At 36.7% G+C, this 23382-nt stretch overlaps 1 protein-coding gene across 1 annotated transcript in view; it reads right to left on the reverse strand.

Moving 5' to 3' along the window:
* DNAH8 (dynein axonemal heavy chain 8) overlaps window positions 1-23382 on the reverse strand; it is a 419266-nt gene that overhangs the window by 157128 nt on the left and 238756 nt on the right. Inside the window, 5 exon segments of the mRNA XM_078155390.1 lie at window positions 2389-2553; window positions 3448-3601; window positions 5570-5700; window positions 8520-8642; window positions 9245-9437. Coding sequence (XP_078011516.1) covers window positions 2389-2553; window positions 3448-3601; window positions 5570-5700; window positions 8520-8642; window positions 9245-9437 — 766 coding nt within the window.

Genomic DNA, 23382 nt, shown 5'->3' on the forward strand with positions numbered 1-23382 from the left:
ACAGATCAAGAAGAGAAAACATAAGAATAATTGGACTACCTGAAAGCTACTATCAAAAAAAGAATCTTGATACAATAATACAAGAAGTAATTAAATTGTCCTGAAGTGTTAGAACAAGAGGGGAAAATAGAAATAGAAAAAATCCACTGATCACTACCTGAAAGAGACCCTTGGAGGAAAACCTACAGTAATATCATAGCCAAATTCTGAAACTTCCAGGTTAAGGAGAAATATTACAAGCAACAAGAAAAAAACAATTCAAGTGTGGTGAAGCCACAATTAGAATTACACAAGACCTAGCAGCAGCTACACTAAAAGACTGCAGGTCTTGGAACACTATATATTGAAGAGCAAAAGAACTGGGGTTGTGGCCAAGCATATCATACCCAGCAAAGTTAAATATAATCCTGGATGAAAAACAAATAGACATCCAATGAACCAACAGACTTTTAGGATTTTGTTACAAAAAGACCAGAACTTACTAGAAAATTTTACATACGAGATCTAAGAGAAATATAAGGTAAACATCAAAGACTAATTAGAAGGAACTCAGCAACGACAAACTATTTACGTTTTATACATGGAAATGTAAACTGTATGTCTAAGATTGTCACTGGTAATTGGGCAGCTCAAAAGAGGGAAGTAGAGCTGAGTATGATATAATTCTAAAATTGTGATTCTAATGGAAGGAGGAGGATGACTGGAAATTCTGGGACCCTATCCTCATCAGGAACGCGTTAAAGAGGGAACAGTACATATATCTATATCTATATCTACATCTATATCTATATCTATATCTATATCTATATCTATATCTACATCTACATCTACATCTACATCTACATCTACATCTACATCTACATCTACATCTACATCTACATCTACATCTACATCTACATCTATATCTATATCTATCTATCTATCTATCTATATATCTATATCTATATATCTAGAAGGGTAGGGATAGGGAGAGGGGAGAGGATAAAAGAGGGATAGAGAATAGGATAAGAGGGGGTATAGAAGGGTGTGTAGATTAACATTAATGGAATAAAGAGGGAACAACATGTATATTTAAAAGGGTACAAAAATCTTCTAAATTCAGAAAGAAACAAAAGGGTAAGGGGATAGGGTGAAGGGAAAGGATAAGGGAGGGAGGGAGGGAGGTTAAAGAATAGGAGAGCAAGTTAGCAAGTGGAAGTAAAGCAAAGGAATGAGGACAGATAGGAATAAGATGAGAAGGACAGTGAGGAAAATAGGAAGAAGGAAACTATACAACAAATAATTATAACTTAGAATGTGAATTAGATGAATTTACCCATAAAATGGAAACTCACAGCAGATTAAAAATTTGAATTCAACAATACGTTGCTTTCAGGAAATGCCATAGAAATGAGAGATATACACAAACATAAAATAAAGATCAGGAGTAGAATTTATTATGTTGCCTAAGTAATCTACTTATGTCATGCCATGCCAATTAAATTACTAAAAGAAAAACTATCTGAGTCAGAAAAAATAATAACAAGGTTCATTTAGGAGAGTGGAAGGTCAGAAACTTCAAGGAAACCAGGAGAAAAAGATGTGAAGGAACTAGATTCAGTAGTAAGAGACCTTAAACAATATTATACGGTAAGAGCAACATTGAAGTGAAAAATGCATAATTTTGATTATTTTAAGTTAAAATTTTCTTGTGTAATTAAAACCTATGTAGCCAAGAATAGAAGGTGTGGGGTCCCTATTGGTGAAAGCCATATACCAGTACATGACCTTGTGTGTCTGAACATCTACCCAATAGTACTGGCCTTGATGCCTGGGGCTCTGGGCTCAAGCCCAGTACTAAGCAGTAAATCAAAGCATTAGCTAACCTGTGATGATGCATGTAATGATGTTCTATCACTCCTCCTCCCTTTTTTTGATTTCTATAATTACCATGTGGATTTTTGGGGGACTTTGCAGGGATCCACTGAATCGTCTGGCCACCACAAATACATAGGGAACTGAGCCAAATTTATAAAAATAAAGGCCATTCCCCGATTCAAAGTCTTAAAGACTGAGGACACTGAAACATTAAGTGAATTGCCCATGAATATAAAGTTAAAAAGTATCTGAGTTATCTGATTCCAAGGCTGGCTATCTATCTACTATATCATTGTTGCCTCTTATTATCAGCTTATTGAATTAAATTATAGAACACGTGATTTTGGTGAGATAAAAAACAAGGAATTTAGTGAAGAGTTTGCTTCCCTTACCTCAAGAACTGAGTTATTTTGCTAGAGAGTATTATTTTTATATTTACACATGTGCATGGATGGCTACATATATATCATATGAATATATATTCATATATGCATATATGGAAACATACAGATACACAAAAGAAAAACTCACTGGAGAAAAGCAGAGAACAACATGCAAATTCTTCCGTGATCTTGATATGAAATACTCATAAAGATTATCAAAGGTAGGAGGGTGACGAGGCATTTCCTTTTTCATCACTGCTATTAGTCCTTGAGTAATCTCATCCAACTCATCCCGAGCAAATAAATTAGAGATCTTTGAGGAAGTAACAAGGAAATACTCAACATTAAACTTTTTTTCCCCTAAATCCAATATGCTGCCAAATTTTGCACTTTCCTCCTCTATATAGTATTAACTCTGGAACCTTTCTTACCATTTGTCTTCACAATTGAGTACCTGGCCTACAGGTCATCTTCAACTTATACTACATGCGTTTCTACTAAGCCTTCAAAGACTCTATTTCTTACCAGTTAATTAAAATGGCTGTGACTAAAATAATCTTCCACCCTCCTCTTCTAAGCCAGTCATTTTAAAAGCTTAAAATGAAACTTAGCCCAATAAGTATAATTAAGTACATACTGCTTCTAATTAAGCCAGGCATTCATTCTATTCCCCAACACCAATCTTTTAAACCTTTTAACAAGGCTCTTCTGTATAGTGGTTTTGTTGTGGAAAACACCCAAGGAAATACATTTTCTAACACTTCACCAAAGCTAAAAGCATCTGTTTAAAATTTAGTTCTAAAAATGCTGCCATTTGACAAACATGAAGCTCATATTCTTGCATTTCTTTATTCTCAAATATAATATTTTTTAGAATATTGGATAACCAATGCTGATGATATTTTGCCTCCGAGTATGGAAAGAATAAAATGAATTACAGAATCATGTTAGGAGATAGGTTCCAGAGTCATCTGAGAAATAGATCCAAGTATAGAAAGCTGGGTAAGGAAATAGAACACTTGGGCAGGAGCAAGTTCACATAAATGTGAATTTTTTTCAAAAAATACAAATTTGTTAGATTTATTCTAGTATACATCAGAATTAAGAAGTAGGACCCAGGAAGCATATTTCTAAAAACCTGTTTTTCCCTTTCAAATATTATTTTTCAATAGAAAAGACATGCTTGTTTACTACTTCAAGATTCTACCTCTCCTGAAGATAGCAAGTTGTTAAGATATTCCAGAAATGCCTCATCTTTTATTTCATTGTCAGTAAAGATAAAAGTGATTCCTTTTCCTTCAGCTCCAGCAACATGGTACAATCCCTTCAAGTCATCTGTCAAATTGGAGACATTGTAGGACCTAAAAGGATAAGTAGTAAGAAATTTAAAATCAGCTCCAAACAGAATCATGACATACATGCATAACAAAAGCTTATTGAGGGCTATGACTCAAACCAACCCTTCTCATTCAGTTTTAAAATATTTTTAATAGCCTACTACATGTACCAACCAAATGATGGTGGCAGTTAGAAAACAAAGAAAATATGGCTGTGATTACAAATGTAAAAAAATTGTTGTAAATCAAATACCCAAAAGAATAGATATTTTTAAGAATTGGGATATGAGAAATATAATTATATCAATTTCTTGAATGGTGGCAATCTGTCAGAATTGAGACTTGAATATTGAATGTTGTATAGAAAGGAATTTTTAGTCCAGACAGGGCTTAGGAAAGAAGTTCTTAGCTTTACTCAAACAAATCAATTCAGTTATAGAATTAGAAGGAGAAACAGTCAACTGGGGAGAAAATCTTTACAGCAAATTTCTATGATAAGAACTTTCCAAGAGCTATAGAAAAGTGATATTAATAGCTAAGTCCAAAAGCCATTGCCCAGTGGATGGACGGGCAAAGGATATGAACTGGCAATTCTCAAAAGAAGAAAGGCAAGCTAACAACCATATGAAAAAATGTTCCAAATAACTAGTACTAAAAGGAATATAAATTAAAATAAATCTAAGGTTCTACCTCATACCCCATTAGATTAGCAACAGAACAAAAAAGGAAAGTGACAGTTGTTGGAGGGCTCTGGGAGAAGAAGCATGTTAATATACTGCTGGTGGAGCTTTGAAGTTATCTGTCTTCTAGTAAGAATTTGGAATTATGTCTCAAGAGTTATTCAGCTGCGCATATGCTTTGAGCCTTATATAACCAAATAAATTTTTAAAAAGGAAAGGACTCATAGGTACAAATTTTTTTACAGTAGCATTTTTTTTATTATGCCAAAGAACTAGAAACAAAGTATATACCCATTAATTGAGCTAGGTAGCATAGTAGATAGGGTACCTGAGCCTGGAGTCAGGAAGATGTGAGTTCAAAATCAGCCTCAGACACTTCCTACTAGTTGTGTGACCTTGGGCAAGTCACTTAACCACTATTTCTCTGTTTCCTCATTTGTAAAATGGGAATAATAATACCATCTTTCTCCCTGGGTTGTTGTAAGATCAAACGAGATAACATTTATAAAGTACCTGGCTAGTAAATGCTATTATGATTACTTTTAATATGATTATGATTAATTCAGGAATTACTGAATTGATTATGGCATATGAATGTTATGGTATATTATTACTCCTTAAGAAGTGACCCAAAGAGATGGATTAAAAGAAACTTGAAAAGACTTAAATGAACTGAAGAATGAAGTGAATAGAACTAGAAATATAATTTATACAATGATTTCAATAGTGTAAAGAAAAACAGCTACAAAAGACTTAAGACCTATGATGACCACAATGGCCAGAGAGTAGTGGGAGATAGTGATACTGAAAAAAAAAACCAGAAGAAAATGAAGAAAAGATTGCCAATGAATTATTAAAAATAAACAGAAGAGAGCAAAAGAAGTTCAAAAGGGGACATAGACTAATGGGCAGTGCTGAAACTATGATGTCAAATTTGAACTAAATTTTTAAAAACCCAACAAGCTGTAAATAGTGGAGGGAGGGAAACCATACATAGCAAAAGTTTACCTCCTTTTTAAAATTTCTTCATGAAATCAGATCATGTTTATTGATATTTATCAATTTCATAATAAAAAAAGAAAATCCAAAGAGGCATTTTAAACACTTATCTACGTTTTATAATAATCTGTTTCCCCTATTTTTGTGGGGAAAATTAGATTGAACAAGAAATGAGTTGGCATAATTATTTCTTGAGAATGCAAACATTTAATTCCAAAGAAAGTGTCTATCTATCTATTTATCTATCTATCTATCTATCTATCTATCTATCTATCTGTCTATCTGTCTATTGCATCATCTTGATACCTCTTACCTAGTCAGAGTTATCTGGAATATTCGATATCCAGCTATAAAGGAGGCCAATCTTGAAAGACTCTGTTTTCCTGAACCACCAACACCTACAAGTAGGGCATTTCCACATGATGTCCGAATTATGCGTGAAATCTATGTTGAAGCAATATAGTATTCATTTGAAAATGCATTAAAAGGTTCTAAAACATCTTTACACAAAAATGGCCAATGGCTTACATGTACAGTACTGTAATTTGTTTTGAGAATATTAAAATGCCACCAAATATTCCATTTCAAACGATAAAAATTCAAATACCCAACCCTTTTCCTACCTCCCTCCTCTTCAAAAAACAAACCAACCACCCCCCCCAGTTTTCAATCATGCTAAACTCTATTTGGTTGAGACAGCAAGAAAAGTTAAATAAGTATAGTTTCATGACTTAGGATTCTTAATCAGCTAGTTAATGGATGGAGCTAAGAGGTATTGCATTTTAAATTTAAACCTCACACAATGTAAACCTTTTCAATGAAGAGAAGACTGGGATTCAGGCCCAGGTTTTCTGAATCAAAATCCAGTGCTCTTTCTACCATGTCAAGTCCACTCCATAATATATAAAATCATATCCGTTTCATAGCTTAACAGAAAGATCAAGCTTTTACAGCAGCTTCTAGATTTTAGTTTTATGCTGACCATGTAGGACCCTCAGTAATAAGCAGCTGCCACTTACAAGCAAGTTAAATCAGATCAGCATGTAGCCCCCAGCATAAATAGCCACAAGGCAACCTGGTGCTCAACCACCCTAAATGTCAGTGTACATCCCATCCATTTACATTCCTGCTTCTTCCTGTGCCTCATGCCTTGGCAGCTTTCCTGACAAACTGACCATGGTTTGGATCCCCTAGCCCTGACCTTTTTTTCTCCTGTGAGGGCAATGTTCTTGAGTCACTCCCTAATCACCCATGGCCAATAGGGATCCTAGATGCTGCTATTTGGCCCATTCAGAAGGAGCTGGAACTCAACTCTGAAGCAGCAGTTGGATCAGACCTCAACATAAACATAAACAACTAATTTCCAGGGACAGGTTGTATTCCTGTGTGAGTAGACACTAGACTCACATCCAGCGATGGGCAGTGGAGACAACCAACAGTGCTGGGTCAGGAGAACCTCTGTTCAAATACCACTTCTGACTCTTACTAGCCAAGTGTCCATAGACATATCTTCTCTAAGATCAAGTTTCCTTAATTGTAAAGTGAGGATAATACTAGCAGCAGTACCTAACTTACAGATTTGTTGTAAAGATTAAATAAGATCAGATTATCACTCCTCTGCACAAAATAATTTGTTTTAAGCTTTTTCCCAAACAACAACGTGCTATGTAGCTCTGTGTACCAAGGAGATTGAAGGGCAAAGTCAATTTGGAACATTTTCTGTGGGTCACTAAAGACAATGATAGGTACTGAGCCCCCAAAGGAGTCCATATAGGTTAGGAATCACAACTGACTTTTCATCAAGAACCTCCACTCAGAATGGCCCTTTAATTAGATTTCAGATTGGGCAGTTGGTCCATTCCTATCCCAGAAGTGAAAGGAAAGCTACAGTTTATTTTGTGAAACCACCAGTCTCAAAATCTATTTACCCCTATATCCTTTCTGTGGTAAGCACAATTTAGTCTGTACATATGCCTATTAAATCCTTGCTTCACCCTCAGTGATTACCAAACCAACAGATAAGAACTGATTGTGGTAAAGAGGATAATAGAATTTAGAGCTGTAAGGGAATTGTTAAAGGTCTAATCTCATCATTTGAAAGACAAGAAAATTGGGGCCTATTAGAAATTAAGATGTTTGCTTAATGTAATTTTGGTGGCAAATAGAGCTAAAAATCACATCCGTGTTTTTTCAGACTCCAAAACCAGTTTTGAATCCTTCCCCAATATTTTGTGGACTGGAGGAACTAAAGATTAGAAAAAAACAGGTTATTCAGAGTCTATAATCCTGTTGAGGTCATGAAAATTTCCCACTCCACCTTGGTCTAGGGACCTGAGGTAGAATCCTAGAATGTTAAAAAAAAAATCCTGGTCAATAAGAAGCTTCTTTGTGTTAAACAAAAATAAGGTCTTTATAGTGCAGATTGAATATAAAAAGCAAGAATGAAGAATGGTATAGTCTTGAGTGACTCAGTCTTCAGTTTAAACCATTCTTTTCTCCATGCATCTGAATTGTCTCTATTCTTATTCCTTTTCCACCTTTGATTTCCCAGGCAACCCAACCTTCATTTTGATCTTAGAGACTTCAGCTTTATCTTGTTCTATCACCAATTTGAATGAGTCACCTCTCTCTAGGTCTGCTTCATCCTCTATAAAATGAAAGGATTAGACTAGATAATCACTAAGGTTCCTTCTAACTCTAAAATTCTATGAGAGTCTGTAATCAGCTAATATATTCCTTTCTTCAACTGTGGTTCAAATGATCACTCTGATTCTCTTTCATTGATTTTCTTTCTCATTCCATCCTTGACCCACCTACCAATCTCCAACTATTTGATATTATCACATAGTCATCTGTTATATATTTACCTTTTAAAATTTCATATACAGGAAAAAAATTAACACAATTGCCCAGTATAATGGAGGGATGGGATATTTCTTCACATGAAGAACCTTCTGCAACCTCACTAATATGTTAATAACATCCTTAAAAATTGAAGTATAGAAGGATCCAAGTACAAAACAAAAACAATTCAATTCTGACTTTTTTCCCCAGCAGTGCTATATAGATGGATGCAAAAAAATTTTTTTAGCCAAAACGTTTGATTCAAGTTGTAACAGGTACCGTCTATACTGTTCTCCTCTCTACTCCAACCTCCAGCCTGCCCCACCATTACAAAGTATCTGATGCCCAGAATAGTAAGTTGTTTATAAAATTTAGTTCTGGACTATAACGATCATATCAGTAAATAATATTGACATAACCTTCATGAGATGAATCATTGCATCTTTGAAAAACACCAAATCAAGACTTGTTCCTCTAATAAATTCATTGAACTGTCTCTGATAAAATATTAGTTTTTCAGCCAGAAATTCGAAACTTGGTATCTGAGAAGGGGGGAGTAGAAAGGAAAAAAATGGGGATGAGAAAAGAAGTATTATTAGATCCAAAAATTTATAGCATCAACAAACCTAAAAACACCTAACTTACAATTGTAGGGGGAAAATCTCTCTTGGACTTCTGGAGAGTTATTTTCTTTGTCTTTTTTATTGTTATTTTTAAATCATGAAATGATAATTTGGTATGGTCAGAGTTCTCTGACCTTTCCTGGAAGCCCTATCACTATGAACATTGTAGTTCCTACATTATCTTTTAAGAATACAGGTCTAAAAAAAAACATTTGAAAATAATCACATGTCTGATCACTTAGGGTCTAGTTCTCCTACATTATCTTTTAAGAATATAGGTCTAAAAAATATACACTTGAAAATAATCACATGTCTGATCACTTAGGGTTAGTGACATTTATTCAAAGTGAAGAGTAAAACTTATGTCTATTTTGATATCCATATTCTTCCCCAAGAATAAGGTGGATCAAATCCCTAATATATATTTTTTAACTGAAAGACTCGTAATAACTTGGAAAGTAGAGAAATGCCTATGGGTATGTAGTTGACTTAAAATAATGTTCTGAAATACTGATAAGTACCAATTCATAGATTTTGGGTACTTCAAATACAGCATCTTCAGGTTCATCACCAGTTGGTTCAGGCATGTCACAAAGAAAATCTACAAAGTATGGTTCCGGAAGAAGGAGTGATACTACATCTGGGTCAACGTGTTCATCAATAACTCGAACAATTTGTGAGTTAAACCACATTTCATCTTCAGTGCAAATGAATCTAAAATAGAAGATGAAATAATATGATGCACTTACCTAAAAGTTAACAAAATCTAGGAAGGAAAGCATAGGGATTTATTCAAGTAACTAAAATAAAAAAATAAATGCCCCAAATGCCTTCTAGTCCTGCCCCTCCCCTTTAGAAGTTTGAACTAATGTCCTCTACCATATGTAGAAGGAAGAAAGGTCCCCCATCTACATCTTAGTTTGCAAAACTGGGTTAAATGGACATTTGTTTAGAGTCAAAAATCTCTATGTCCAGGAGCAAAGCCAGTTGTGATAGTTTTTAATGGAGTCTCATTTCTCTTTTGTGCAGTCTGAAGCTATTTTTACACAGATATCTTACAGAGACATAATGACACTGAATGCCTTCATAAGTGAGGAAGCTATTGCATAAAAATATGAAATGAGAAATTTTAAAGAGCTAAATAGCAGAGAAAAGGCAAGGATTCGCCCGAGCTCTTCCCTAAACTCCTCCAAACACCTTTAAACAATGCCTTAAAATAAATTCTGGAGTGGCAGAAACCAACAAAAGAACAGGGTAAAAAAATTTTCAAGCCAAAGACAACTTAGAACATCTGTCACACCAGGGTGAGAGTGGAGCACAGTTTAATGCAGGCCCTGTAGACTGGGCCCAAGCAAACTAGGAACAGGCTTTGGGAGCAACTGAATCAGCAGTGGCAGCTACTGCTTCTGGAGCTCTCATCCCACAGTCGAAGAACTGGTCAAAAGGAGATGACAGGGGTTTCTTTGCTGGCACTAAGGGGTAGGGCTCTGTTGCTTTGTCCATACTCAGATCAGGTAACAGTCCTGAGTGACAGTCTGCAGGTGAGGAGGAGCAGTAGCACACCAGAGCTTGTAGCTGCAGTAGAGCAAGGACCCTTGTCATAGTTTCAAGGCAAAAAAGAGTGCTTGTGGTCACTCTCAGACCAGAATACATGCCAGAAGAGTAGTAAACACACCTTTCCTTAGATCATACTACCTTGGAAAAACTGAAAACTTACAGGTTCCCAGAAATATTTCTGAAAACAGCTGCACAAACCTCCTAAATTTTGGGATAGTGAGCCCTCCACCCAGAAAGCAACGCCCCACTTTAACAAAGAGCTAAAAGTCAAGAGACAGGCTAGAAAAATAAGCAAACAACAGAAAAAACTCTGACTATAGAAAGTTACTATGGTGACAAGGAAATAAAAACATATACTCAGAAGAAGACAAAGTCAAAACTCCTACATCTGAAGCCTCAAAGAAAAATATGAATTGTTTTCAGGCCATAGAACAACTCAAAAAAGGATTTAAAAATGAAATAGGAGAGGTAAAAGAAAAATTGGGAAGAGAAATGAGAGCTATGCAGGAAAATCATGAAAAAAGAGTCAACAACTTGGTAAAGGAGGTACAAAAAACACTGTAGAAAATAACACCTTAAAAAACAGAATAGGCCAATGGTAAAAGTGGTACAAAATCCAAGGAGGAGAACACCTTGAAAAGCAAAATTGGCCAATGGAAAAAGAGGTAAAAAAATTCACTGAAGAAAAGAACTCCTTAAAAACTAGAACTGGCCAAATTGAAAAGGAAACACAAAAGTTCACCGAAGAAAATAATTCTTCAAAAATGAGAATTGAGCAAGTGGAAGCTAATGACTTTATGAGACATCATGAAACAATAAAAACAAAACCAAAAGAATGAAAAGATAGAAGACAATGTGAAATATCTCATTAGAAAAACAACTGATCTGGAAAACAGATTGAGGAGAGATAATTTTAAAATTATGGAAGTACCTGAAAGCCAGTATCAGAAAAAGAACCTAGAAATCATCTTTCAAGAAATCATCAAGGAAAACTGTCTTGATATTCTAGAACCAGGGGATAAAATAGAAATTGAAAGAATTGAAAGAATCCACTGATCACCTCCTGAAAAAGATCCCAAAATGAAAATTCCCAGGAATATTAGAGCCAAATTCCAGAGCTCCCAGGTCAAGGAGAAAATATTGCAAGCAGCCAGAAAGAAACAATTTAAGTATCATGGAGCCACAGTCAGGATAACAAGAGATTTAATGATTTCTATATCAAGGCATCAGAGCGCTTAGAATCTGATATTCCAAAGGGCAAAGGAGCTGGGGTTACAATCAAGAATTACCCACCAAGCAAAACTGAGTATAATCATTCAGGGGAAAAATGGATATTCAATGAAATATAGGACTTTCAAGCACTCCTGATGAAAAAGCCCAGAGCTGAATAGAAAATTTGACTTTCAAATACAAGACTCAGGAGAAACATAAAAAGGTAAATGGGAAAGGGACATTATAAGGGACATAATAAGGTTAAACTGTTTACATTCATATATGGAAAGATGATGCTTGTAATTCCTAAGAACTTTATTATTATTAGGGCAGTTAGAAGAAGTATACATAGAGGGCATGGAAGTGAATTGAATATGATGAGATGATATGTAAAAAAAATAAAATGGAGGGGTAAGACAGAGGAATGCATTGGGAGAAAGCAAAAGGTAGAGGTAGAATGGGGTAATTATCTCACATAAAAGAGGCAAGAAAGAGTTGTGTTGTTGTTTTTTTTTATAGGGGAGGGGAAGATGGGGGAGGTTTGAACCTCACTCTCCAAGTGGGAAAAACATGCGTAGTCACTTGGGTACAGAAATCTATCTTACCCTACAGGAAAGTAGGAGGGGAAGTGGATTAGAGAAGGGAGGGTGCTAATAGAAGGGAGGGCTAATAGAAGGAAATCCCCCTTCCACTTAGGTCCCTGATCATGGAAATGGCTTTTGTGATATGTATGTATGCATGTAGGTGTGTGTGTGTGTGTGTGTGTCTGTGATTGAGCTTCCCATTTTCTTCCTATTTTATGTTCTCCTTTGTCATGTTCAAATGTCTTTAAAATGAGAAACTTTTTAAACCTGGTTTTACTTTTTACCTTTACTGCTTTTATCTTTTTATGAGGTAATACTGCTGATAATATTCCATCCATCTTTTTCACTATGATTTTACAAATGATTTCATGTCATAAACTGGTACTTCCTTTGGCTATGATATATTTCTGCTTGGCAAATAAGCCAAGTGTCTGTTGATTAAGGTTTATCTTAGGTTCTTTTTGTTTCCTTGCTATGACAATTGATTTATATTGGTTAAACTTCTATATGAAATTATTATAGCTTATGAAAGTAGAAGGGGAAGTGGATTAGAGAAGGGAGGGTGCTAATAGAAGGGAGGGCAGGTTTGGGGAGGAGGTAGTCAGAAGCAAAACACTTTTGAGGAGGGACAGGGTGAAAGGAGAGAGAGAATAGAATAAACAGGAGGGTAATAGGATGGAGGGAAATACAGTCAGCAATCATAACTGTGAAAAATTTTTTGAAGCAAGTTTCTCTGATGAAGGCCTCATTTCTCAAATATATAGGGAACTAGGTCAAATTTATAAAAATAAGAGCAATTTCCCAATTGATAAATGATCAAAAGATATTAAAGTCTTCAAATGAAGTAATCAAAGCTATCCATAGCCATATGAAACAAGGGACTCCAAATCACTACTCAGAAATGCAAGAAGCATTACCTCCTGTCAAGAACAACAGACAGACAGCTATACATACATAATGTTTATCTACTTACATTCATCCATAGGTGGTCAATCTTTGCCTACTTAACTCAGACATTTAGATGCATTTATACTGACAACTTCCACCTTTCCTTAACCTTTTCCAACAAGATCAATGTAACAGATATAATGAGGTACTACCTCATACCTATTAGATTAGCTGACAGGACAGAACAGGCAAATGACCAGGGTTGAAGAGATTGTGGTAAAACTGAGACACTAATACATTATTGGTGAAGTTATGAACTGATTCAACCATTCTGAAGAATAATTTGGAACTATGCCCAAAGGGCTATAAAACTGTGCGTACACTACTAGGTCTGTATCCTTAAAGAGATAAAAAATAGAAAGGAAAAGAACTATACATCCAAAGACATTTGTAGCAGCACTTTTGTGGTGGCTAAGAATTGAAAAGTGAGAGGACACCCATCAACTAGGGAATGGCTGAACAAGTTGTAGTATATGATTGTGATGGAATACTATTGCACTATAAGAAATGAGCAGGATGCTCTCAGAAAAATCTGGAAAGGCTTATATGAGCTAGTGCAAAGTGAAATGAGTACAATCAGGAGAATATTGTATACAGTGACAACAACATTATAAGATGATCAATTGTGAATGATTTAGCTATTCTCAGCAATACAATGATCTAAGACAATTCTGATGAAAAATGCTATCCATCTCCAGAGAAAGAACTGATGGAGTCTGAATATAGATCGAAATATATATATATATTTTTACTTTTTTTTGGAGGGAGGTTGTTCTATGTTTTCTTTTATAACATAACTAATATGGAAATATGTTTTGCATGACTACACATGTATAACCTATATCGAATTGCTTACCTTCTTAATGAGGGGCTGGGAAGGGAGGGAGAGAATTTGAAATTCAAAATTTTAAAAAATATGTTAAAATTGTTTTCACATGTAATTGGGGAAAATAAAATACTAAATAAATAAAAATATAAAGAGATAAAAATATGAAATAAGTCTTTTCATTTTTTAAACTATTTCATCTTCCTTCATGAGTAAAATTAGAGCACCAGGAGTTAAACGGTATACAGAACCATAGAATATATGACTTCATACTCTCAAGCAGGAACCTAAACAACATATCTAACATAATATTCTTGGGGCCTTTCAAAAGAATGGCATTGTACAAATAAATATTAACATTTAAGGTGAATACTGTCAACAATCAAGAAATATATGGTCTGTGTTATGGGTCTACAACTCTCCAGATGTTTATACATAAAAATTCAAATGGCTGAGAAGGACTTTAATAATTTGTCTAGATCATTCAGTCCTATTGACTAACTGACTTCAGGTAGGTTTACACTTAAAATATCTGAGACAAATAACAATCCATCCTATTTTAAAAGATTTCCAAAGGAGTCAATTAGATAACCTTCAGTTATCCAATCCTTTACAGCAATCCTATCAGGAAATCATTATGTCTGTTATATTGATCTTGTTGGAAAGAGTTAAGAAAAGGTGGAGGCTGTCAGTGTAAGTGTATCTAAATGTTTGAGTTAAGCAGGCAAAGGTTGACCACCTATGGATGAATGTGAGTAGATAAATATTATTCATGTATGGTTGTCTGTTTATTGTTCTTGACAGAGTGAAAAGATGCTGCTGCTACTTATTTGCTTACCTCCAAGGCAGTTTTTGTTAAAACACATTTTGAAATGTTTGATAACAGCTCCTAACAAAGACAGTTGACCAATAAATCACTAGCTCTAAGCATAAAACTCATAATTTATTCGTTTAACTGAAATAGTAACCTAAGCACAAAGTTTTAATCTGTTGATTGTTGATAGACATAAGGAACACCTTGGAACCTTCTCAGTACAGAGATTTCTGCTTTTAAAGGCAGCTAGTTCCATTGTTGAGCAGCTTGACTAGAAATTTTTTTTATCTTTTTTCTTGTAATTGCTACCAACGGGCCATAGTTTTGCCTTCTGTACCATCATGAAACAAGTCTCCTTCCTCTTTGATAGGACAACCCTCCAAATATCCAAAGACAACTATCATATTTCACCTGAGTTTTCTCTTCTCTGGGATAAATAAACCTAATTCTTCTCATTCTTATTTGCTTCTGTGAGGTGGTTTCTAGAATTGTCACTTTAAAAAAAAAGCTTGCCATAGTTCAGCTTAAATTATAACAGACAAACTGAATGTAGGATTCCTGATGTAATTTGATCAGCACTCAGTACAATAGTTCAGTGGCTTTCCATGTTTTAGATAACATCATGAGATTGAATTAGTTTTCTTAGCAGCTACATCACAAGGTAAACTCACTGAATTTGTGGTCAGTTAAAACCCCGAGATTATCACATGAACTGCTGCCAATCCGGTTTTCCCCCATTCTGTATCTGTGTAATTATTTGAATTAAATGATGTTGTTGTACAATCATTTTTAGCGGTGTCCCCATTTGGGGTTTTCTTGGCAAAGAAACTAGAGTGGTTTGTCATTTCCTTCTCCAGCTCATTTTGGAGATGAGGAAACTAAGGCAAATAGAGTTAAATGACTTGTTAAGGGTCACACAGCTATTAAGTGTGAGGCTGTAGTTGAACTCAAGAATATGTCTTTCTGACTCCAGGCGTGGCATTCTAGCCATTATGCTACCTAGCTGCCGTAAATTAAATATAGGCTTTTATAATTTTCACCATTAAATTTTACTTTTTTGATTTTGACTCATGGTTCTAGCCTAGAGACTCTAAAATATGGATTCTTTTGTGTAATTGCATTAACTTCCTAGCTTTGTATCATCTGAAAATTTTATAAGCATCCCTTCAATGCCTTTATTCAATTTTTATTTATGATACTTTATAAATACTTTACAAAATGTTGAACAGGGACAGATTCAAGGACAGAGCCTTGGGGGGCTCCATCAGAAACTTCTCTTAAGATTTACATTTCCTTACTTTAAGGATCACAAAGAATCTGAACTAAAGGAAGTATCTGAAGAGCAGTGATGAGGTTCAATGAGATAGGTGCCTCTCTTAGATAACAGATAGATGTCTTGTGTCTCATGGGCTTGTTTCTCCTTTACTTCTGTCTTCTAAATAAATTAAGCCTTTACCCTTCAGTAGAGATAGAGCACCTAGTGTCCTGGAAGTAGAGATAAGTATCTGGTGATAAGAAGCAAGGGAAAACAAAGTAGGTGGATCTCAATAAATTCTCATCTTGCATCTCATAAATCAACAGTTTGTCAGTAAACAGACATAAGAGTTAGCAAGAGAACTACTCAGCTCTGCCCCACTCTCCGAAAAAAAGATGAAGGACAATGGAATTTTCTTTAAAGTAGACACAGCATGGGGAATTGTATAGTGACCTGCAAAGGATATGCTCTTGGCCTTTCTACAAGAAATCAATCCATCTAGCAATAAATAAGCACTTATTAAACATTCACCATGTTCCAGGCACTGCACTGAAGGTTCAAAAAAACAAAACAAAAACAAATAGTCCCTGCCCCCAAGGAGCTTAAATTAAATGTGTACATAAATTGGTACATGTAAAACAAGTGTAGATAGAAGGCAGACTTAGAGGGAGGGCATTAGCAGCTGGCTGTGGGTACAGAGGGAAAGGCTTCCTGGAGGAAGGAGTCACTGAACTGAGTCTTGAAAGAAGCTAGGAAAAAGTGAGGAGAGAGAGCATTCCAGTTCATGGGATGGTCAGTGCAAAGGCACAGAGTAAGCAGAAAAAGAGTCACATGGGAGGATCATCAAGCAGGCCAGTATGGTTGGATTACAGAGTGTGTGGGAGGAACAGTATGTAAGAAGACTGGAAATATAGGAAGAGGCCAGGTTGTGAAAAGCTTTAAATGCCAAACAGGTTTTTATATTCGATGCTAGAGGTAATAGGGAACTATTTGGAAAATACTAAGTAGGAAAGTGGGGTGACATGGTTAAATTGATGCTTTAGGAAAATGACTTTGGCAGCTTTGTAGGCAAGAAAGGAGTAAGGAGACTTGAGGCAAGGAGTCCAATCAGAAGGCTCTATTACCATATTCCAGGCAAGAGGTGATGTGATGAGGGCCTGAAATAGGGTGGTGGCTGTTTGAATGTAGAAAAGGAGGTCTATGTGCTACTATATGCTGGATGGAGCCAGCTCAAACTGGCTCACAAGAATCAATTGTTTAATGTTCAGTGTGAACATTTACACGTTAGAAATTGGCGTCCTATAAATCAGGATTTGATTTATTGTTTTGTGGAATGTCTAGATTTAAGTGATAGAGAAAATGTTAATAATGCAGGTTCAACTTAAAAGTGTGTTGTACATACATTCAACATTTACAGCACACCCCTGTAGGTATCATGCCAAGTATCATAAGGCATAAAAAGTACAAGTTGTTTTCCACACTCTAGGAGAAAGAACAAGCACTAGAGCCCTGCATTTCTAATCAACTGCTGGGTCATCAGGAGGAATGAAGGAATTCTTGAAAGAATGAATATGGAGGAAAGAAAAAACAGGATGTAAAGAGGTAGAGAGGAATTCTCAACTATGTTTCAAAGTTAGAAAGAGGAAGGGTAATATATGAAGGGAAGAACCAGGGCTCCGTATTGAATTTGTAATGCTCTAGAGTAGGAATGAGGTTCTTCTTGTAAAGAAGTCTAGAGGTGGACCATCTTAGGAAGAAGCATCTTCTTGTGCTCTGAGGAAGGATGATATGGATCCACAGATGCAATCACTGAAAAGACGTTCAAAATGAACAGAAGAAGAAGTAGAGTAGCATAGCTAGGTCGTACAGTAAACAGACTGCTGTACATCGAATCCAAAACACTTGAGTTCAAATCTTTTGATTTTGAGACTTATTAGTTACATTACCTTGGGCAAGTCATGTAACATCTCTCTGCCTCAGTTTCTTCAGCTACAAAACATAACTACACCTATCCCACAAGGTTGTTGTGAGGATGAGATAACAAATGTAAAGCACTTTGCAAGTCTTTAGCTGTTCAGTTGTTTTTCAGTCACGTCTAACTCTTCATGACCCTATTTGGAGTCTTCTTGGCAAAGATACTGGAGTGATTTGCCACTTCCTACTCTGGCTCATTTTACAGATGAGAAACTTTGACAAACAGAATTAAGTGACTTGTCCAGGAACACACAGCTAGTAAGTGTCTGAGGCTAGATTTGAAATTCAAGAAAATGAGACTTCCTGACTATCGACCCTGGCACTCTATCCACTGCGCCACACAGCAAACACCTCTAAGCGCAGCATAAATGCTAGCTATTTTTATTATTGGTAGTTGTTGGTGACTCTCTGCAAAAGATATACCAAGGCAGCTAACTGTTGACCATAGGGGTCTGCTGTCTTCCCACTGCAGACATATGGGACCTAATGAAAGGCTTTCCAAGAGAACTGTCAACCTGTCTCTTGAGTTTGTCGCTTTTCCTGCATTTAGCACAGAGCCTGGAACATCTTGTTGTTGTTTAGTCAATTCAGTCACATCCAACTCTTTGTGAACACATTAGGGATTTTCTTGGTGAAGATACTGGCGTGGTTTGCTTTTCCTTCTCCAGCACATTTTACATTTGAGGAAACTGAGGCAAAGAGGGTTAAGTGACTTGCCCAGGATCATAAAGCTAGCGTCTGAGGCAGGATTTGAACTTACAAAGATGAGTTTTCCTGACTCCAGGCCCAGCACTCTGTCTACTGTGCTGCCTAGCAGCAAGCACTTAATAAATGTTTATTGACTGAGACTGACTGATGTCCACTACCAACTTCTGGTGATCGATGTGGGAATAAATTATAAGACCAGAAAAGAATCTAGAAAGTATGGGTAAAGATTAAGAGGTTCTATGTAAAACTGAAGATCATTTGGGTAACAGGAGGCATTTTCATCACTACTACTAATGGACAGTAAGGGATTCATAAGACAGAGGAAAATTTAAGAAGTCAATATTTGGCTGATAGTGATGTTTGAGAATGGCATTTGGATTCCTGGATTGTGATGAAAATGTACAAGTGAGGGTACTTTTGGCCATACATGAAGTGCATTTAACAAGTGCTAGTGAAAACACATTGGCTTGTTTGCCTTTAATCAAGAGAATGTTAAATGGAAACAGGAGAGGGAAGAAAGTGCACGTCAGTCTGAGAAACCCAGCACAATAGAGAGTGAAAAGTGTGATGCAGCAGAAGGAATAGCAGCAAAGAAGGCCAGGGATTGATATGAACTATATCCAAGAAAAGAACCAGCAAAAAAACCTCACAACTTCCAGTGTCTTTACATGGCTGATATCTTTACAAATGCACTAAGTAGGGGGGCAGAGCCAAGATGGCGGAGTAAAAGCAGTGACTTGCTTGAGCTCTCCTCCAAACCCCTCCAAATACATGTAAAAAATGGCTCTAAACAAATTCTAGAGCAACAAAACCCACAAAAAGACAGTGAAACAAATTTCCAACCAAAGATAACCTGGATGGTTGATTGGAAAGGTCTGTTGCAGTGTGCTGGGAGAGGAACACAGTTCAGCGTGGGCCACATAAACAAAGACAGGGCCTCAGCAAACGTGGAGCAGGTCTCAGGGGACTGAATCAAGGGAAGCTGTGGAGATTTCCAGACTTCTCAACCCACAAACACCAAAGACAACTTAGAAGGTCGGTAAGAAAGATCTGTGACTGCAGTGAGAGAGTAGTTTGGTCTGGCCCCAATCCCAGAGCAGCCCCGGGACAGCAGCTGCTTCTGGAGCTCTCATCCCACAGACAGTGTGGGCATTGAGTGGCTGATCAGAAAGGGATTGCAGGGATCTCTTTACTGGTGCTGAGGCAGGATTCTCCTACTTTTCCCGTGCTTGGATCTGGGTCACAATTCTGGGTGGTGGTCCTGGGGCAAGGAGGAGTGTTGGTGTGGTAGAGCTTGTCATGGTGGTGGACAGGGAACTGTCCTCACAGTTCCAATGCAGAAAAGAGTGCTTGTGGTCATTCATAGACCAGAGCACAAGCCAAGAAAGGAGTAAACACCTCACCTTTGATTATACCACCTTGGAAGAACTGAAAATTTACAGGTCCCTAGAAGTATCTCTGAAAACAGCTGCACAAAAATGTTGAAGCTTGGGATAGTACACTCTCCACACTGGAAGCAGACCCCTACCTTAACAAACAGTTTAAAAGTCAAATAATTGGCTGGGATCATGAGCAAACAGTGCAAAAAAGTTAGACCACAGAATCTTACTTCGGTGACAAAGAAGATAAAAACATACAACCAGAAGAAAACAACAAAGTCAAAACTCCAACATCCAAAGCCTCTATGTGTTACTATGTAAGAAAAATATGAATCAGTCCCAGGCCATGGAAGAGCCCAAGAAGGATTTTGAGAAGCAAGTAAGAGAAGTAGAGGAAAAACTGGGAAGAGAAGTGAGAGTGATGCAAGAAAATCATGAAAAACCAGTCAACAGCTTGCTAAAGGAGACCCAAAAAAATACTGAAGAAAATAACACCTTAAAAAAATAGACTAACCCAAATGGCAAAAAGAGGTCCATAAAGCCAATGAGAAGAATGCCTTCAAAAGCAAAATTGGCCAACTGGAAAAGGAAGTCCAAAAGCTCACTGAAGAAAACACTTCCTTAAAAATTAGAATGGAGCAATTGGAAGCTAATCATTCTATGAGAAATCAAGAAATTAAAAAACAAAATCAAAAGAATGAAAAAATAGAAGACAATGTGAAATATCTCACTGGGAAAACAACTGACCTAGAAAATAGATCTAGGAGAGAGAATTTAAAAATTATTGGACTAGCTAAAAGCCATGATCAAAAAAAGAGAGTAGACATCATCTTTCAAGAAATTTTCAAGGAAAACTGCCCTGATTATCTAGAACCAGAAGGTAAAATAGAAATCAAAAGGATCCACTGATCACCTCCTGAAAGAGATCCCCAAAGGAAAACCCCTAGGAATATTGTAGCCAAATTCCAGAGTTCCCAGGTCAGGGAGAAAATATTGCAAGCAGCCAGAAATAAACAATTCAAGTATTGTGGAAACACAATCAGGATAACACAAGATTTAACAGCTTCTACATTAAGGGACCGGAGGGCATGGAATGTAATATTCCGGAGGGCAAAGAAGATAAGATTACAGCCAAGAATCACCTACCCAGCAAAACTGAGTATAATCCTTCAGGGGAAAAAATGAACATTCAGTGAAATATAGAGGACTTTCAAGCATTCTTGATAAAAAGACCATAGCTGAATATAAAATTTGACTTTCAAATACAAGACTCAAGAGAAGCATGAAACAGTAAATAGGAAAGACAAATCTTAAGGACTTATTAAAGCTGAACTGTTTATATTCCTGTACGGAAAGAAGATATTTGTAACTCATGAGACCTTTGTCAGTATTAGGGTAGTTGGAGGGAAAATATATGGATACATAGATAGATAGATAGCTAGATAGATAGATAGATAGATAGATAGATAGATAGATAGATGGATGGATGGATAGATAGCACAGGGTGAGTTGAAGATGAAGGGGTAATATCTAAAAAATAAAATGAAGGAGTAAAAGAGGATTATACTGGGAGAAGGAGAAAGGGAGAGGTAGAATGGGGTAAATTACCTCACATAAAACAGACAATAAAAAGCTTTTACTGTGGAGGGGAAGTGAGGGAAGGGGAGAGGGAATGAGTGAATCTTATTCTCATCAGATTTGGCTTAAGGGCGGAGTAACATACACACTCAACTGGGTGCAGAAATCTATCTTACTCTACAGGAAAATAGTTGGGAAGGGGATAAGAAGGGGGGGATGATAGAAGGGAGGGTAGATTTGGGAAGGGAGTAATCAGAAACAAACACTTCTGAGGAGGGAGAGGGTCAAAGAAGAGAATAGAATAAAGGGGGGGTTGGGGTAGGATGAAGAGAAATATAGTTAGTTTTTCACAACATGACTACTATGGAAGTGTTTTGCATGACTACACATGTATAACTTGTATCGAGTTGCTTGCCATCACAATGAGGGTAGGTGGGGAAGGAGGGAGAGAATTTGGAACCCAAAACTTTAAAAACAAATGTTAAAAATTGTTTTTACATGCAACTGGAAAGTATGATATACAGGCAATGGGGTATAGAAATCCATCCTGCCATACAGGAAAATAGAAGGGGGAGGAGATGGGGGAGGGGGATATAGAAAGGAGGACATATTAGGGGAAGGGGTATTCAAAATGCATGCTGTCTTGGGGTGGGGGACAGGGATGGGAGAAAATCTGGAACTCAAAATCTTGTGGAAATGAATGTTGAAAAGTAAAAATAAATAAACAAATAAATACAATTCACTTGCAAAAAACCCCCAAAACAAATGCACTAAGTATAGGTAATAAAAGCATTGCTCAGACTTAATGGGATGGGATTCAGGACTACAGTATGGCTCTAGAAGGACAGACCTTATACAGAAAAGAATGGAATAAGTAAAAAGGGGGAATAACAAAGAATTATGTAGTAAGAAGATGTACTAATGTGAGAAAATCCTAGAATCTCAAAGGAGAATGCATGATTGAGAACATTTGGGTACAGAAACAGAGCATGATGTGAGAGTACACTACTGACCACTTGGGTTGAGGCAGGTGTGAGGTGGGAATTAAGTAAGGAGTTTTGGAAACAGATCACAAATCTAGCATAAAAGCATGACATAGTAATGATGGGGGATTTCAACTATCTGCATATCTGCTTCTTAGGGTTTTTTTTCCCTCTGCCAAAGGTTCAACAATTGACAAATTTGGCAGTAAGTCAATAAATAAATAAGTGCCTATTAGCTATCAGGTACAGTGTCAAGTTCCAGGCAAAAGACAGTTCCTGCTCTCAAGGAGCTCAAAATCTAATGAGGGAGACAATATGCAAATAATTACATACAAACGAACCCTATATGCAGGACAAATTAGAGATAATCAATAGAGGGAAGCCTTCCTATGGAAGGCAGGATTTTAGGTGGGACACGGAAACAAGTCAAGGAAGCCAGGAGGTGGAGATGAGTAAGGAGAACATGATAGGCATGCAGAACAACCAGTAAAAATGCTCAGGTGGGAAGAGGCAGATCCAAGATGGTGAAGTACAGGCCCACCTGAACTGTCCCAATATTCCTTTCCAAAAAAAAATTTAAAATAATGCCTCAAATCAGATTTTGGAGTGGCAAAGTCAATAAAAGTTCAGTATGACATTTTTCCAGACTAAGACAGCTTAGGAGAGGTCTGAGGTACCTCAGTTGGAGCTGGCTCACAGCATGGCAGGAGCACCAATGGCTTTGGAAGTGGCTATGACAGTGGCAAGCAGCAGCTTTGGGAACTCTTGGCCCAGAGATGATAAGGAGGTTGGACAACTGGTCAGAAAAAAAAATTACAGGGGACCCTTTGCTAGCGCTGAG

This window comes from Phascolarctos cinereus, unplaced genomic scaffold (genome assembly GCF_003287225.1).
Source record: "Phascolarctos cinereus isolate Bilbo 61053 unplaced genomic scaffold, phaCin_HiC Scaffold_5;HRSCAF=322, whole genome shotgun sequence".
In the NCBI taxonomy this organism is placed as follows: Eukaryota; Metazoa; Chordata; class Mammalia; order Diprotodontia; family Phascolarctidae; genus Phascolarctos; species Phascolarctos cinereus.